This window comes from Macaca mulatta, chromosome 5, assembly GCF_049350105.2.
Source record: "Macaca mulatta isolate MMU2019108-1 chromosome 5, T2T-MMU8v2.0, whole genome shotgun sequence".
In the NCBI taxonomy this organism is placed as follows: Eukaryota; Metazoa; Chordata; class Mammalia; order Primates; family Cercopithecidae; genus Macaca; species Macaca mulatta.
In genome coordinates, this window is record NC_133410.1 from 108,603,594 (window position 1) to 108,620,521 (window position 16,928).

At 36.1% G+C, this 16,928-nt stretch overlaps 1 protein-coding gene across 1 annotated transcript; it reads right to left on the reverse strand.

Moving 5' to 3' along the window:
* Positions 1-1,463: 1,463 nt before the first annotated feature.
* LOC100424103 (alcohol dehydrogenase 1A) lies at positions 1,464-16,209 on the reverse strand. The gene is made up of 9 exons (XM_002804148.4): positions 16,067-16,209; positions 12,441-12,542; positions 11,716-11,854; positions 9,521-9,608; positions 9,205-9,424; positions 7,506-7,766; positions 5,286-5,421; positions 4,566-4,704; positions 1,464-1,743 (listed from the first exon to the last, which is right to left on the reverse strand). The coding sequence occupies exons 1-9, from the start codon at positions 16,082-16,084 to the stop codon at positions 1,719-1,721; spliced, it is 1,128 nt and encodes a 375-aa protein (XP_002804194.3). The 5' UTR covers positions 16,085-16,209; the 3' UTR covers positions 1,464-1,718.
* Between the last annotated feature and the right edge of the window lie 719 nt (positions 16,210-16,928).

Below are 16,928 nucleotides of genomic sequence, written 5' to 3' on the forward strand. Positions count from 1 at the left end.
CAGAGCTGAGTTCAATTCCTGGATATCCTTGTTAACTTTCTCTCTTGTGGCTCTGTCTAATGTTGACAGTAGGGTGTTAAAGTCTCCCATTATTATTGTGTGGGAGTCTAAGTCTCTTTGTAGGACTCTAGGGGTGTGCCTTATGAATCTGGGTGCTCCTATATTGGGTGCATATATATTTAGGATAGTTAGCTCTTCTTGGTGAATTGATCCCTTTACCATTATGTAATAGTCTTCTTTGTCTCTTTTGATTTTTGTTGGTTTAAAGTCTGTCTTATCAGAGACTAGAAATGCAACCCCTGCTTTTTTTGTTTTCCATTTGCTTAGTAGATCTTCCTCTATCCCTTTATCTTGAGCCTATGTGTGTCTCTGCACCTGAGATGGGTCTCCTGATTACAGCACACTGATGGGTCTTGACTCTTTATCCAATTTGCCAGTCTGTGTCTTTTAATTGGAGCATTTAGCCCATTTACATTTAAGGTTAATATTGTTATGTGTGAATTTGATCCTGTCATTATGATGTTAGCTGATTATTTTGCTCATTAGTTGATGCAGTTTCTTCCTAGCATCAATTGTCTTTACATTTGGCATGTTTTTGCTGTGGCTGGTACTGGTTTTTCATTTCCATGTTTAGTGCTTCCTTCAGGAGCTCTTGTAAGGCAGGCCTGGTGGTGAGAAAATCTCTCAGCATTTGTTTGTCTGTAAAGGATTTTATTTGTCCTTTACTTATGAAGCTTACTTTGGCTTGATATGAAATTCTGGGTTGAAAATTATTTTCTTTTAGATGTTGAATATTGTCCCCACTCTCTTCTGGCTTTTAAGGTTTCTGATGAGAGATCTGCTGTTAGTCTGATGGGCTTTCCTTTGTGGGTAACCAGACATTTCTCTCTGGCTGCCCTTAACATTTTTTCCTTCATTTCAACTTTGGTGAATATTATAATTTTGTGTCTTGGAGTTGCTCTACTCGAGGAGTATCTTTGTGGCATTCTCTGTATTTCCTGAATTTGAATGTTGGCCTGCCTTGCTAGGTTGGGGAAGTTCTCCTGGATAGTATCCTGCAGAGTGTTTTCCAACTTGGTTCCATTCTCCCCGTCACTTTCAGGCACACCAATCAGATGTAGATTTAGTTTTTTCCCATAGTCCCATATTTCTTGGAGGCTTTGCTTGTTTTTTTACTCTTTTTTCTCTAAACTTCTCTTCTTGCTTCATTTCATTCATTTGATCTTCAATCACTGATACCCTTTCTTCCACTTGATCAAATTGGCTACTGAAGCTTGTGCATGAGTCACAAAATTGAGATAAGAGGTAGGAGACTTCAAGCACAGTGGCTCAGCACATGTGTGTTCAGGGCAAGTGAAGGTTCCCCTCCACTGGATTCAATGACTAAAGATTATGAAGATACCAAAAACGCAAGAAGTCATAGGAGATAGCTTTTCTCAATGGCAAAGATAACACAAGTAGAATGGTTAAGAAGGAAGGTTTATTGGCTTCAATTCCCCAGCTGATGTTCAACACTTTATTTAGTTCTCATTTGGATTTTAGACATTTGCTTGAAAAATAATTTTACATCAATTTCAATTTCTTTGGAAAGCCCCCACATGTAATTTATTGATAACATCTCTGAAGAGCAGAATTAATGATATTTCCCAGCTGTTGCTGCAGATCAGGTAGAGTATAGGAGGCTGAAGACTGCCACAATGGAAAACATCTGTATTGTCTCAAAACGTTAGGATGGTACGGATACTGCGGTAGGAAAGAAGAGACACTGTATTAACATTTAGACAACCCACGTGCTTCCATGTGAGAGTCCAAGGAGCATTTGAAATGCCTAAGTGAAAATCTGTCTGTTCTCAGTCACTCTCATCCCACCCCCATGCATTTGGGTCAAGTCAAGTCAAAGGAAAGTTCATCTTTTTTGGTTTTCTCTTGTGTTTTCCTCAACTTTAAGCTCACTCACAACATTCTGAGTGTGCCTGTCGTTTAGACTTCAATACCACATTAGCATCTTCAAAAAATCATTCTTGTGTGCCCATGTTCCTGGTATAATAAGGAATATAAAATACAACAATGGATAATAACTTGTGATAAGTTTTTGCTATTTGTCGCATTCTTCATGCATTTTCTCACTTAAACTTCAACCTAAACATCAACACTAGGAGGTAGGTTTTCATATTATTTTGATTTTAGAGATTATAAACACCGAGACTTAGAAAGATTTGTAACTTTGTCTGGTCGCACACCTAGTATAGAGTTTTGGAATTAAAACTCAAATACAAATTTGCACACGTTATAAGATGATAAATAACTTGTCCAAAAGAACTGATAATTTAACAAATTTAAGACCATGACCATGCCGGAAGTTTAAAAGACCTTTGATACAGAGATGTTTAAGGATTCTTAGAAGTAGAGAATAAAGTCGATTTGTATTAATTCCAAGATACTTCATTCTTTTGAATATTAGAAACGTAACATTTACATTAGAATTAGTGCCCTTTCTACAAACCAACTTCTCATGAATATTTTTAGAAAATGATGGTCTTTGTGACTTTTTAATAATTTTTAAAATATATGAGTATATGCATATGCATATATAAGAAAAATATATGCACATAATTCAGAGAATACAAGACGGCAGAAAGAAGAAAGTAAAAGTAATCCATAATGCCCCAACCTAGAAATAGTCATCCTCAATGTTTTCTTGAATTTCTATCAACTTTTTACTAGACATATGTATAAGTTTTACTGCTCTTGTTGAAAATTTGAGATATTGTATATAAAATTTATATTCTTTATTATATTAGCCTAAATTATATCATGAGAATCTCCCAATGATGTCATTTCTTTTTGATGGCTTCATTCATTTCTAATAGCTGATTGGAATTTATTAAACCATTTTCCTCATGTTGAAATTTAGAATGTTTCTAATGTTTGATATTACAGAAACAAGTAAACATGCTGAAACACATATGTATGTTTGAATAGTTGATTATTTCTGTAGAATAGATTTCTAGAAATGGAATTGCTGGAACAAAAGATCCAGTTTTTTTTAAGGGTTTCTGACACATATTACCAAATTGCTTTCCCAAAAGGATGTATCAATTACTACTGAAAGTACATGAAAGTGCCTAGCCACCTTAGTCTTACCAATATTGAATGTTACAATTTTTAATCTTATTTTATTGATAGGATTAATTATATTTACATATGCGTATTACTATATGACATTCTCATAAAGTGAATTTAGGCATGCTTCATGACTTCTAATGTTGCTCAACACTGTCCTCTGGTTTTGTTCATCTCTATATTTGCCATCATCTTTTCAATCCTATGATGATGATGATGATGAACATGATGATGATGTCAATGATAATAATGATGATATCAAAGATAACTAACCTTTGATGCCTACTGTTGTCCATATATCCATGCACTCTTGAGGGGCAGTATGGTTTAATAGAAGTGAATAGATTTGCTAACAACAAGATCTACCTTTGAATTCTGGCTCTCCTTCCTATCATCTGATGATTTATGACCAAGTCATGCCTTCTCCGAGTCTCAGTTTTCTCTTCTCTAACATAGTGAGATTGAGACTGACACTGAGCATTGCCTGGGAATCACATAAGATAGTGCAGGTAAGACACTTAGTAGAACAGCTGGCGCTCTGTGGGTGCTAGTTTCTTTTCCTCCTCAACAATGTTGTTGGTTAAAGTGTCTACTATAATAATTTTGTGAGTGCCAAAGAAACACTATTTAAAGTTGAAAATCTTGTGAAAATAAGAATGGGATAGCAGAAAAATCTCAGACTCTGGAGCTAGAAGGCAGAGGTTAGGTATAACTGCCTGTTTCCAGTTGTGCCTCATGTAAATGCAGGTGACAAAATTCATTTTATTAGCTGGTTGTAAGAGTTAAGTGTTAGAGACAGGAAATAGAATTGGCTTAGTTTTCTAAGCTTCAGACAAAAAGTAAGCCAAACATTTACAATAGTGTTTAGTATACTTCTCTTTTACAATAAATTTTACTGAAAAAAATTTTTTGTAAACCATAAAAGTAAAAAAAGGAAAAAGAAAAAACTAGTAAGATCTGCTTAGAAAACAAACCAAATGTAGTTTCACATACTCCAATAATGAAAATGTTGAGGATGTCCTGAAAATTATTTAAATATACAGCCACCTAATGTCAGCTTTATATAGGTGGCAGGTAGAGGCTTCAATGACACCACGTTATAATTATGGTTGTTTAAATAGAATTTTTTTTTTTTTTTTTTTTTTTTTTTTTTTTAGCAAAGGTGATTATTCTCTTTTAAAAAAGGCTTAGTGGCTCTGATCATTCACATTTGCAGTAATCAACATTATTCGGCTTCAGCAGAATAGGAAATGCAAAGCAGCTGTTTTTAGCATCTCACAGAAGTTTTAAACTTTTCTTACATGCTCTCCATGTAAAGACTGAACAGGTAATGGAAAAACGAAGGCACTCTAATTTTTCTCATCCTTCCACCTTTTCATTTTCTGCTAGACAATCCCCTATGGTAGATAAAAAGCAAAACAGAAAACTAACTTAAAATCTACCTTTTCCCAGAGTGAAGCAGGTCAAATCCTTCATTTATTTTTTCAAAAGGTAAAACATGGGTTATTAATGCATCCAATGAAAACTTCTTAGCCATAAAATCAGCCACAAGTTTTGGGACACATTCTTTACTCTTATAGCCTGAAAAGAAGACGGTATCATAGTTAGATTCAACAAGATTAAGTAGGAGAATTGAAGAGAAAATTTTCCAAATAAATGAAAGTTTAGAAAAGGTGCTGCTTCCAGACTGCAATGACTGAGGTTAATAAGAGATAGAGTACTTCAGTAAGCTTTTATAGAGCTCAGACTTAAAAAAAAAAATCACAGATAAACAAGGGTCCCTGGTTATTCTCTCTCCCACAGAGAAATCATGGTACTGATGTTATGCCCAAAGGAACATATTTAACAGTTGTCTAAATTTGGGTGTAGATATGAAATATCGTTGTAGATTTCTGTGTCTTACTAGAAATTCCCATGCCTTACACAGTCCCAAGTACAAAAACAGATGGAGATGAATGGTCTTTGTTAATGGTGACATCAGAAATGTCTATTTTGGGACCTTCTGCTTGCATTAGTTCCGTATCTAGTTGATTTGGAGACTATAGATAGAAAATGAATTTTAATTTATTTTTGATCTGCTCTTCAAAACCTTTCCTTATCACTTGTAAAAGGGGAGATATGCTGAGGTTAATGAGAATTTGGCTCCGAGCCTAACCACATACCACCAAAAATAGCTCCCTTCCAGGTGCGTCCAGTCAGTAGCAGCATAGGGTTTATTGAGAGGTTCTGGGAATCAGGAGGTACCCCTACGATGACACTTGTGCCACATGCCTCATGACAACATAACAGGGAAGCCATCTGTAATAAAGTGAACATTTAGCATCCTTAACGTGGAGTCACATAGTTCCTACTCATAATGCACAATATCATGTAATAGACTTAGCTGGATTTTGAGTGTGTAGAGGGAAGAGATCATGTCTTTTGCTCCTTCATTCCCCTTTTTTGCATAGGATAGTGCTGTGGATTTAGGAAATGCCCAGAAAATGTTTTTTTAATGAAAGAATGGATGAATAAATTGGAGTGCACTTAATTCTTCCTAATAAAGGAATAAAGAGATAGACATCATCACAAATATATATTAAGTCCAGTTCCTTATATAAGCATAGAATTTCATCATCACATAATTCTTAGGCAATCTGTGAGTTGGTTAATTCACTTTTCATTGATTTATTATATAGGTATTTTGAACCCATTACTTTCAACCACATATTTTAATGGGAAACAAAATAAATGATTATATCACCAAAATTTGTCTCTTGTCCACTTGATGGTCTCCTTTTTTTTTTTTTTAACATACTCCAATTCTACTGTCCATTTCTCAAAATGGACATGTTTTAAACATTGTTTTTATCTCCCCAAATATATATAGGTTTTACATTAAAATACACTGATTATTAGGGAACCTCAAAGGACAGTTCGGAAAGTATTTTCCAATCAGCTTTCTGAACACGTTCTGTAGTTAGAAAATGGTTTAGGATTGCCCCAAGATATATAATGATTAGTTCTTTGATTTTGGATTCTGGCCTTTGGAAGACCAGACATCCTCAGAACATGTGGCTGTGAGATATTTGGTATCTTGAGATAAGGTACACTCCAGTTCCACATGAGAAAATGGAGGAAGGTATAGAAAAAGAACATTAGGAGAAAAGCTATAGCCCTGGAAAAAGTTGTAATCTCTTGACACTTCATTCATCTGTGGCATTTGTTCGAGGTCAAGGCTGCTGAGAACATTGATCTCAGGGTGCTGCTCTGCATTACCCACACTGCTGGACCGTCTAGAAAATCTCAGCAATGGAAATGTGTTGGACTCTGGAGACTTTTTCAGTAGGATTCTAGAGAACTCTGGGTAGGTGAAATATAGCTAGAGATGTGTTTTCCATTGCCTTTGATATTTGTAACTGTTTGAAAGTAATACCATGCAATAAGCCAAAGATGGTGTAAGTACTGCAAGATTGGAAATAGTGTTTCATATCAATAATGCCAACTGAGGCTGGGCATGGTAGCTTGTTCCTATATTCTCAGCATTTTTGGAGGGTAAGGTAGGAGAATTACTTGAGCTCAGGAGGTTGAGGCTGTAGTGAGTTATAATTATGCCACCACACTTCAGCCTAAGTGACAGAGTGAGACCCTGTCTCAAAGAAAAAGAGAAAAGGACAGCTGACATTTATTGGGAGCTTACCATATGACACGTGGCACTGTGCTAAGTATATTACATGCATTGTCTCATATAATCTATAAACAATGCCATGAGTATGTAGCTTTGAAATTTGGGGGGTGGTAAACATCTGTTGACTTTTGAAAGTATTCAGTCCTTCTAGTATTGGGTACTAGTTTTGTACCAGGTATTGTCCAGTTTCTGTGATAAAATATAGTGATGCATTTGAGCAGTCACTTTCCTTAGGGCATATTTTTGTTAATAAAACAATAGTTGGCCTAAAATTGCTCATTTCTTTTGGCCAAATACTAATATGTAAAAAAAAAATTGGAATTTATTAAGAACACATGCAAAATTATTAAATCATTTTTGTTAAGAATGTGGAAGAAAAAACATTCCAATTTGAGAACAGAATTTGTATTATTTATGTTTACTTGAACTTATAATTTTTAATTAAAAATTAACAAAGTTATCTGTAATCGCTCAGTTAAGAAAAACAAGCCCTTTGCTTTTCCTCTAGAGGAAATATGACTTGAGACAGGTTGCATAGTTGATAGAATAAAAGATTTCTCATAACAATAAATTAAACAAGCCAGGTAACAAACAGATGATGGGAAATTTCCATTCATCATTAAAAATATCCTTTATACATAAAACATATTCTGCAGCCTAAATGCATCCTCTAGGTTGCAGAGGCAGAAATCTCAGGGCATATCATGGTACATACCATGGTATCAAGCCGACCGATGACTTCAAACGAAAAATCCACACCTCCATCAGTCATTTCCTTTAGCACCTCCTGGATGGGTTTCTTGTAGTCTTGAGGGTTGATGCATTCAGTGGCACCCAACTCTTTGGCCTTTGCAAATTTGTCCTTGTTGATGTCCACCGCAATGATTCTGGCTGCTCCAGCTGCTTTATAGCCCATAACAGCAGATAGGCCGACCCCTACTAGGCCAAACACAGCACAGGTAGAGCCTGGGGTTACCTGTATTTTCAGAAAATGCAAGAATAGATTAAGCAACGGTTGTTTGAAAGTGCCTAAGCTTTATAAGGTGCCATGGCTAGTGTTTATCAAGAGCTGCTCAAACTCTTCTGTTCAATCTGTTAACAAAAACTCTTTTGGTTTCAATTGCTTTATTTTTAAATTCAGGGAGTTGAAATTGTTGAGCGGTTCTCAAACTGATGCATATTAGATTCATCTGGGCAGGTTTAAAAATATCCCACAGTCCAGGTCACAGCCCATGTCAATTAAATGAGAATCTCTGCAGGTGGAACTCAGTCCCCAGGTGACTCCAATGGGAAAGTCAGGCTGGGAACCAGGGGACTGGATGATCTTTGAGATCCAGATGGCAGTGATTACAGTCTTGAAGGGACTCTCGATTGCTGAAATCCCTTGATAGCCAGCTTCAGTATCTCATACATACACAAAGGCAATATTTGAAAAATAAAGTAAATGGAAAAGGTTACTCCAAGAGGCTGAAAAATATTCCACTTAAACCATCAGTAATTAACTCCTTGGTTCATTTATGTTCAGTAGTTGTGAGTAGTATATTCCTGCTTTAAAAAATACACTAGTGAATAACACAGCAATGAAATATTAGTCTATATTTTAATAATAAAATCTATTGTTATGAGTATCCTCAGCTTCTGTTCTTGGGTAGGCTCACTTAGATCACCCGTTATAATAGATGAGGCAATTGAACAAGGGACTAAGAGCTAAAGTCATAGAAATTTGGAAAAGATGCCATCTAATTTTTCTTAGTTGGCTAGGGGCTATTTATTAAACCTAGTCTCCCATAGTCTGCCTTCATTTTGGGTAACATCCTCTTCCTGTTCCAAATAATCTCACTCTTATATTCCCTTAAGGGTGTCCATTCATTCAATAATTCATTCTCCAAGTAGTATTCAATACTATGGGGGACAACACCAGTTTCTATCTTACTTACAAAAATACAAGGCTTGTGACTGTGATTTAAAAGTACTAATAATTATGTATCGTGATCTAAGATTCAGCAGGAGATTTGAGAAAGATGAAGCAAACGCTTCATTTTATTTATTTTTGCTATCTCAGAACTTAGCAGAACCTATGGTGCCTGAGGCATGTGTAGGTGCTTTCCAATTGTTGAATGAATTACTAAATGAGTTCTCAGGCCTAATATTTCATGATCTCATAAAGAGCAAATACAGAAGAGTAATTATTGAAAATGAAATCTTTACATTTTCTTAACTCTCAACAACTTTTTAATCTGATAAACACAGGAAATTTCTAGCATGTGCTCTCAATTCTTTCTGGATTGTGTTTCTATTCTTGGCCAACATTCAAAATCTACAAAAATAATCTTTGATTCTTGTGAGAAATTGCTTCCCTTTGGGTTCCTGACAGTCTGCATGTAACTGTTTTTATCACCCGTTGTCATTCTTACCTTGGCAACTTTGACTGCAGACCCATAACCAGTTGAAAATCCACAGCCAATGAGACAGACTTTCTCCATGGGTGAGGCTGCGTCAATTTTGGCTACTGCATTCTCATCCACCACCGTGTACTGAGAGAAGCTGCTGACACCGAGGAAGTGGTGGATGGGCTTCCCCCTGCAGGTGAACCTGCTGGTGCCATCCTGCAGGGTCCCCCGAGGATTGCTCGCACTGGGCAGTGCAATACACAGACACACAAAGGCATGAGACAGGAGCATAACTAATGTGCAAACTCAATGTCTGTGCAGGAGAGCATCAGAAACCTACTCGTTTTTCAAGCAGTAGTTCCTTTCCGGGGTTTTACAAATTCTGCATTTTCCACACTGAGGAACAACGAGTGGGATGACTTTACCACCTGGAGAGGGATAAAACAAATTATTTTACAATTTATATCCACTATTAATAGAGCATAAACTGGAAGCTCACATGTCTTTGAAACATTAGAAGCATGTGTCTTTAAAAGTCTCCAAGAAATACAGTCCAATCACAACTATGTCATTTGTCGTTTCCTGCCACAGCCTTGTTTCCAGTTTGGGTTTATAAGTGCCTGAAGATTCTTACAGACGAAATGCAAATATGGGAAACAACATGGATTAGAAAAATTGCTTCCACTGTATTAATAGTTACTTTTATGTAGTGTATCAATTTCTCCTGGAGGCTTTACAAACGTTTAATTTAATCCTTAACTATTTAAATCTTAATGTAAGCAGAAATATAAATTTTAGTTGAAAGTAGGGTATAATAGTGCCACTAGATGTTGATAAGACCTGTTTTTTGTTATAGTTTGATTTACAATAAAAATGAGAATTTTGAACTACTTCTTTTCTTTTCAAAGTGACTAGATTTATCTTTATTATGAAATGAATGCTTTTAAAATGATCTTAGTTCTTTTTTTGAGGAAAACTATCAAAAATGGGACAAAGAACAATTCCAGAAATTCCTCTGGAAATTTCAACCCTCCACAATAAGTTAGGTACTTTTAGGATAAGAACTGACTTTGAAATGTTTTTAGCTGGTAATTTGTGAATTATCTACTTTTCCTGTTATAGTGGAGTGAGCACAGGTAAAAAGTAAGGGTGTCATTTTGTTATTAACTTATTACTAACTAGTTAGTGATTATTAGTATTATTTAGTAGTTACTAGTAGTAGTTTAGCAGTTATTAGTTATTATTTAGTAGTTATTAATTTATTACTACTAAAGAAATTAGTAGGAGCTGAAACCCAAATTGGACAGTTCATTTTATTTTTCTGTTCACAGTTCAAATAAGTATTTGGTGAAGTGGCAGGTCCAATCTAGTGCCTAAAGTGATTTTCTAGACTGTAATCCCAGCATTTTGGGAGGCCGAGGTGGGCAGATCATGAGGTCAGGAGATTGAGAACATCCTGACTAATATGGTGAAACCCCGTCTCTACTAAAAATACAAAAAATTAGCTGGTCATGGTGGTGGGCGCCTGTGGTCCCAGCTACTCGGTAGGCTGAGGCAGGAGAATGGCGTGAACCCGGGAGGTGGAAGTTACAGTGAGCTGAGATTGCGCCACTGTACTCCAGCCTGGGCGACAGAGCGAGACTCCATCTCAAAAAAATAAATAAATAAATAAATAAATAAATAAAAATAAAAATAAAATAAAATAAAATGAAATAAAATAAAATGAAAGTGATTTTTTAGAATTAAACATAATTTTTATTTTTAATTACCTATGCTACCTATTCCACAAGTCCAAGAAAAATGGTTGCCCCATAACATTTTGTAGGTAAAATTTATGTGAAAATGATGGTATGGAAATGTCCTAGTTATTCTCCCTTTATAATTAGTAATCTGTAACCAGTCACTTGAAGCATGGCTGAAGGTAATAAGGCAGACATTGTTGATGGTGGATGGCTCCTTCTATGTTTCTTTCATTTCCTTTCACCTAGTCAGTTTCATTGATTCCATGCTCAGGAAGAGAGACCATGTTGGAAGAGGAAATTGGTGACGTGGCTGCATAGGTCACCTAAGAAAAGGTCATGTTTATTCAGTTGTAGCCGTGTAGCCTCCACCTTGTGAACTCAGCACAGAACAGTTTCCATACTTATATTTTTTTCCCTCCTCCCATTTCTAGTTGTCTGGGCCCTGATAGAAGAAGACCGTGTTCAGCAACATTAACATGAAGTTATTAGATTATGAATGCCACACTGGTAGGCACTGTGTCCATTTTGATCCTCACATATCTCCAGGCTCCAACCTGGTGCCTGGCATCTAGCAGATGCTCAGTACATAATGGTTGAAGGGTAGAATACATGCGTGCCTGAAGACATACATGCTTGAGTCAGGCAGGCAGAGAGGGAAAGAGGAAACCCCTGAAGTCCTGGCTGCGCGGTGACCTTCTGCAAGCGCTTTGGTCCCTCATTGCCGGTTTCCTCATCCAGGCGGGAAAATCTTAGGATCGTGAACGAGCATGTTTCCTGAGTGTGAATCCTGTACCTGGTTCGACTGTAGTCACCCCTTCTCCAACACTCTCCACAATGCCGGCTGCCTCATGGCCTAAAATCACAGGAAGTGGGGTCACCATGTTACCACTAACCACGTGGTCATCAGTGCTACAGATTCCTACAGCCGCCATCTACAGAGTGAAGAGAAGATGCTTAGATTCCCAAAAGATTATGAGTCTCAGGTGAATTTAAAAATCCCAGTTTCCTGAAATTGTGCTTCCAAAATGTTTTCAAGGGTTTTGCTAATAATCCCTACTATTCCCAAATATGAAAGATTCAGTTTATCCTCTAGGTTAACCAGGCTGAAACCCTCCTCTACCTTCCATTCTTGAATTAAACAATTTAGAATAATCTGTGAAGTAACTGATCTTGAAATAGTGAAGTCTTAAATAATATACAAGAATGCATGCTTTAAAAAAAAAGTAGTAGAAATTGCAAATTAATACATAAAAATATCTAATGCTAATTGATTCTGAAGTCTTGATATATATCCCTTTGAATTTTTTTTCTGTACAAACACATAAATTCTTTTGTATTTTACTGGAATTACACTGTATGCACTTTTTAAAAATTTAATAATTTATATTTATAACTTTCTTTGAAAACAAGTATTTTCTGGATGATTATATAAAAATGACTCAGGATTTTTGTTTGTTTCCGTTTTTTAACTTTTCTGCATTTTTAAAACTTAAATACAAATGGAAAAATGTATTTCACCTTAATACGAACTTCATGGGCCTTGGGAGGGGCAACCTCCACCTCCTCAATGGAAAAGGGTTTCTTTAACTCCCATAGCACAGCTGCTTTGCATTTGATTACCTAGAAAAGCAAACAGAGAGTTGGTACCAGTGTGTTCGCACACTTGCAGTCAGACATTGTGTCATTTAATCTTTGTACATGCAACATCTAGTCCCATGTCTGGTACCTAACAAGTGCTCCATAGAAATGATCACCTCTGATTTATAAAGAGAAAAAAATATATTTTAAAAAAGGAATAACATAAAGAAAGATAAACAGTTAACTATAATAACACACTGAGATAAAATGGAATATATTCATTAAGGCCAGCCTTATGTTGTTGTTGTTGTTTTCTCCAAAGTTGTTTAATCCTGACGTTTCCTAATGCTGTGCTGAAAACATCTCTTCACCCACAATTATTGGCTGGTACATGAAATTCTAAGTCACCTTCATTTTGCTAACAGAGTCAGTGTCTGTTCAAATAAAATACACTGCTTTCGCGGCCGGGCGCGGTGGCTCAAGCCTGTAATCCCAGCACTTTGGGAGGCCGAGACGGGCGGATCACGAGGTCAGGAGATCGAGACCATCCTGGCTAATATGGTGAAACCCCGTCTCTACTAAAAAAAATACAAAAAACTAGCCGGGCGAGGTGGTGGGCGCCTGTAGTCCCAGCTACTCGGGAGGCTGAGGCAGGAGAATGGCGTAAACCCGGGAGGCCGAGCTTGCAGTGAGCTGAGATCCGGCCACTGCACTCCAGCCTGGGCGACAAAGCGAGACTACGTCTCAAAAAAAAAAAAAAAAAAAAAAAATACACTGCTTTCTTGCTCAATTTTCTGCTTAGGCCAAAAGGATCTGACTTTATAAGGATACATTTATCTTCCTGCCTGGGATGGCATCTCTTTCTCTCTCTCTTTTCCTATTCTCCTCTTTTAATTTTCTCTCTCCACCACTTCTGTGTGTTACTTCTTCCAACACCCATTTGCAACTTAGCTTTGAGAGCCTGTACTGTTATCTGATCTATGTGTAGAGACTCCTTCCAGCTTTGACTTGAGCCCCAAATTACAAAAAGGTTGGAGTTGGTTTTGTGTGTGTGTGTGTATACACTCAGACCTACACATACATATTTCAAAATTGGAGACACTGTGTGTTTGAATTTCTAGCTAGCAGATCTTATCCATAGATGTTCTTAAAAATAAAAGATGAACACATAATTTCCAGTGCTTGGTAGTGTACTGTAATATCTCTCGTCATTGTGGTTAAGCATGTACAATTCACAGAACTCTTTCCAGAATCAACAAAATTGCAATTATGATAAAAATTCAATTGAAATGTATTCTTCTGACAATTCATTGTCATGATTTGTCAAATTATTCAACTTTGCAGAATGTTCAACATGATCAATGCAAAATAAATGTCAGAATACTTGGAAGTAAGGTACTAATAGTAGGAGTTCCTGATTATCAGGTGCCTATGATGTGACAGGCACATTGTGGCCTGTGCTGGGTGAGTTATATGCATTATATTTATTTATAAAATTTATCTTTAATTTCAGTAGTTTTGGGGGTGCAGGTATTTTCTGGTTACCTGGGTAAGCTCTTTAGTGGTGATTTCTCAGATTTCGGTGCACCCTTCACTCAAGCAGTGTACACTGAACCCAATATGTAGTCTTTTATCTTTCACCTCCCCTTTCAATCTTCCCCCTCGAGTTCCTAAAGTTCATGATATCATTTTTATGCCTTTGTATCCTCATAGCTTAACTCCCTCTTATACATGAGAACATATGATGTCTGGTTTTCCATTTCTGAATTACTTAGAATAATGGTCTTCAGCTCCATCCAAGTTGCTGCAAAGGCCATTATTTTATTATATTCTATTTAATGGCTGAGTAGTATTCCATGGTATACACACACCATATTTTCTTTATCTACTCTTTTGTTGATGGGCATTTAGGTTGGTTCTGTATTTTTGTAATTGCAAATTGTGTTGCTGTAAACAACATGCATTATTTTTAAATCTCATAAGGATGCTACCAGGACAGTGCTATTGAATTACTGGCTTAATTTTACAGCTGAAATAATTGAGGATCCATTGACTCAGTGATTAAATAATTTCTCTAAAGTCTCAAAGCTGGCTTTCCAGAGAATAAAGATGAATCTAACCTTATGTTTTCACTACTTGGTGGCAGTAAAAAGTTAGCAAAAAGTTAAATAGCAACAATAATAATAGTGGCTAATATTTACTGACTTATTTCTATATACCAAATGCTATTTTAAGTTCTTTATAGTATTAATTTATTGAATTATCACAACACAACTACTTTACAAAATAGATGTTAATATTGTCACCATTTAGCATTTGAGGAAAATATAATGCAGGATGGATAAACATAAATGAAATGCTGACAACAAACTGAGTTATTGATGTTGTGCCCAAGAGGGGAGGAATAATTGTCTATTTCATCAGTTATTATTTCCATTAATATGACTGGTTTATACTTTTGCTCTAGGAACTCATTATTTCTTTTTAAGTTGAGTTTGGTAAATTTAATTTTTTTGTTAATTATTTTCTACGTGGAATGTATATATTAATCAGTAATGAATGAAAGTGAGGTGGAATAAGAACAGTACCAATGGGATACTCATGTGATTTCCAACCAGTCTTATTGATATGAGCCTGTTTTGTCACAGAGTGTATAGAGAAGCCTCAGAGCCTTTAAATTGAGTTATCATAGTGAGATATTTTACTGTGCAATACACTGCTAACACAAAAAAGGACTGGAAATTGTTGCACAAATTTTTGTGATTAGACAGTTAAAATATCAATTGATTATATTGTATTACCACATGCATTTTTGTGCACCTGTAAACACATTGGACAATTAAGAGATTTATGGAAGGCTAAACCAAATATCTGTGTTCCTAGTGCTGATAAGTGATTCAAATTGTATTATTAATTTTCTGTAAGACCATATTGATTTTTATATGGGGAAGATACTGTTCCATAGGATTACTCTGGAAATTGCCAGAATTGTGTCCTGCTAGACCCTTTTAAATCAGAATTTGAATGTTGATGTTGTCTTGCTTAACCTTCATGATTCTAATGCTGTGAGACCAATGAGCATTTTGTAAAGTTTTTTATGTTAAGGTTAAAAGGGTACTTCAAAGTCTTCTAAATCAAATCCTCTCATAAAACTTTCATCAGACTTTCTCGTGTTCACAAAAAAATATAAATACAAATAATAATACATTGAAATTATGGTACCTTAATATAAAGAAAACTTCTTGATGAAAGACATTTCTAACTTTGGCTTTACAAATTAATCATGATTAGCTTGGAATAATCTATGACTTTATTGCAAATGTCTTTAATGTAGGAAATAAACAATAGATACAGATTCTATACATTCTTTTTGAAGGTATTTAGGAATAGCTTATTTTCACTGTAGTTCAGTATACATTCCATATTGTAGCATATATTGCATATCATATTTCAGTGTATCATTTCTAATTTAGGTATGAATTTTAAATTGTTAATCAAATACTGTATTCCTTTCTTTGTTATATTGATGAGCATATAGTTCCAACAGTAATATAGTTTTTGCTTACTTTTCCTGCTGTGCTCATGTTGATTCTGTCTTCCCTGCAGACCAGGAGACAGGTGAGTCCCTGTGGATTTCTTCCCTGCTCAAGTGCATAAAGCAGGTGTATTGTACAGGTATTTATTATTTTTTTTGCTTGAATAACACCCAATTCCAGTTCCACACATGATCCACATCTTTAAGCCACACCCATCAGATTATTCTCAGACTGTCAAATCATAAAGAAGAGGGCAATGAACCAACAATCAATACATTGATTTTTCCAATTTCAGATAAGATTTTGTTTTCATTAGGTTAAATTTTAAGTTAAAGTGATAAAGCTTAATCACTTTCTCTTCTCCTCACTTTATTCCTCAGCTGTCAAATTTCTTTTTTCTCCTCTCATAATCCCACAGTGGTCGTTCAAAGTTCTGTTTTCCCTTTGTCTGCACTAAGCTCCAGCTTTGAATCCGAATGGTGCAGTTAGGAAGAAGGAGGAGCAAAGAAGCAGGGCAAATAAAGGTGAGAGTCAGGAGCCAGAAGAATGTGTTTGACTCAGGACTCCCCTTCTCTTCATAGAGAATCAGATACTCAATCACAGCAAAGGTGCTCACCCTGCTAGGCACTTTTGCTGCACCTCAAACCAATCAGCATTGACTGAGCCCCTCTGTGTGTCAGGCACTAAGCTGGGTCCAGTGGATGGCAGGGATGAATAAGACATGACCTCTATCTGTGCCACAGGCAGTTTGGGGCAGCAGTGATGGCATGCATTTTGGGACTTGGCAGACCCTATTCCTTACTAGCTCTGCGTACTGGCACTTATTATTTCACTTTCTTTTTTGCCTTAGTTTGTTTACCTGTAAGATGAAGAAGAATAATTCCACTATTTT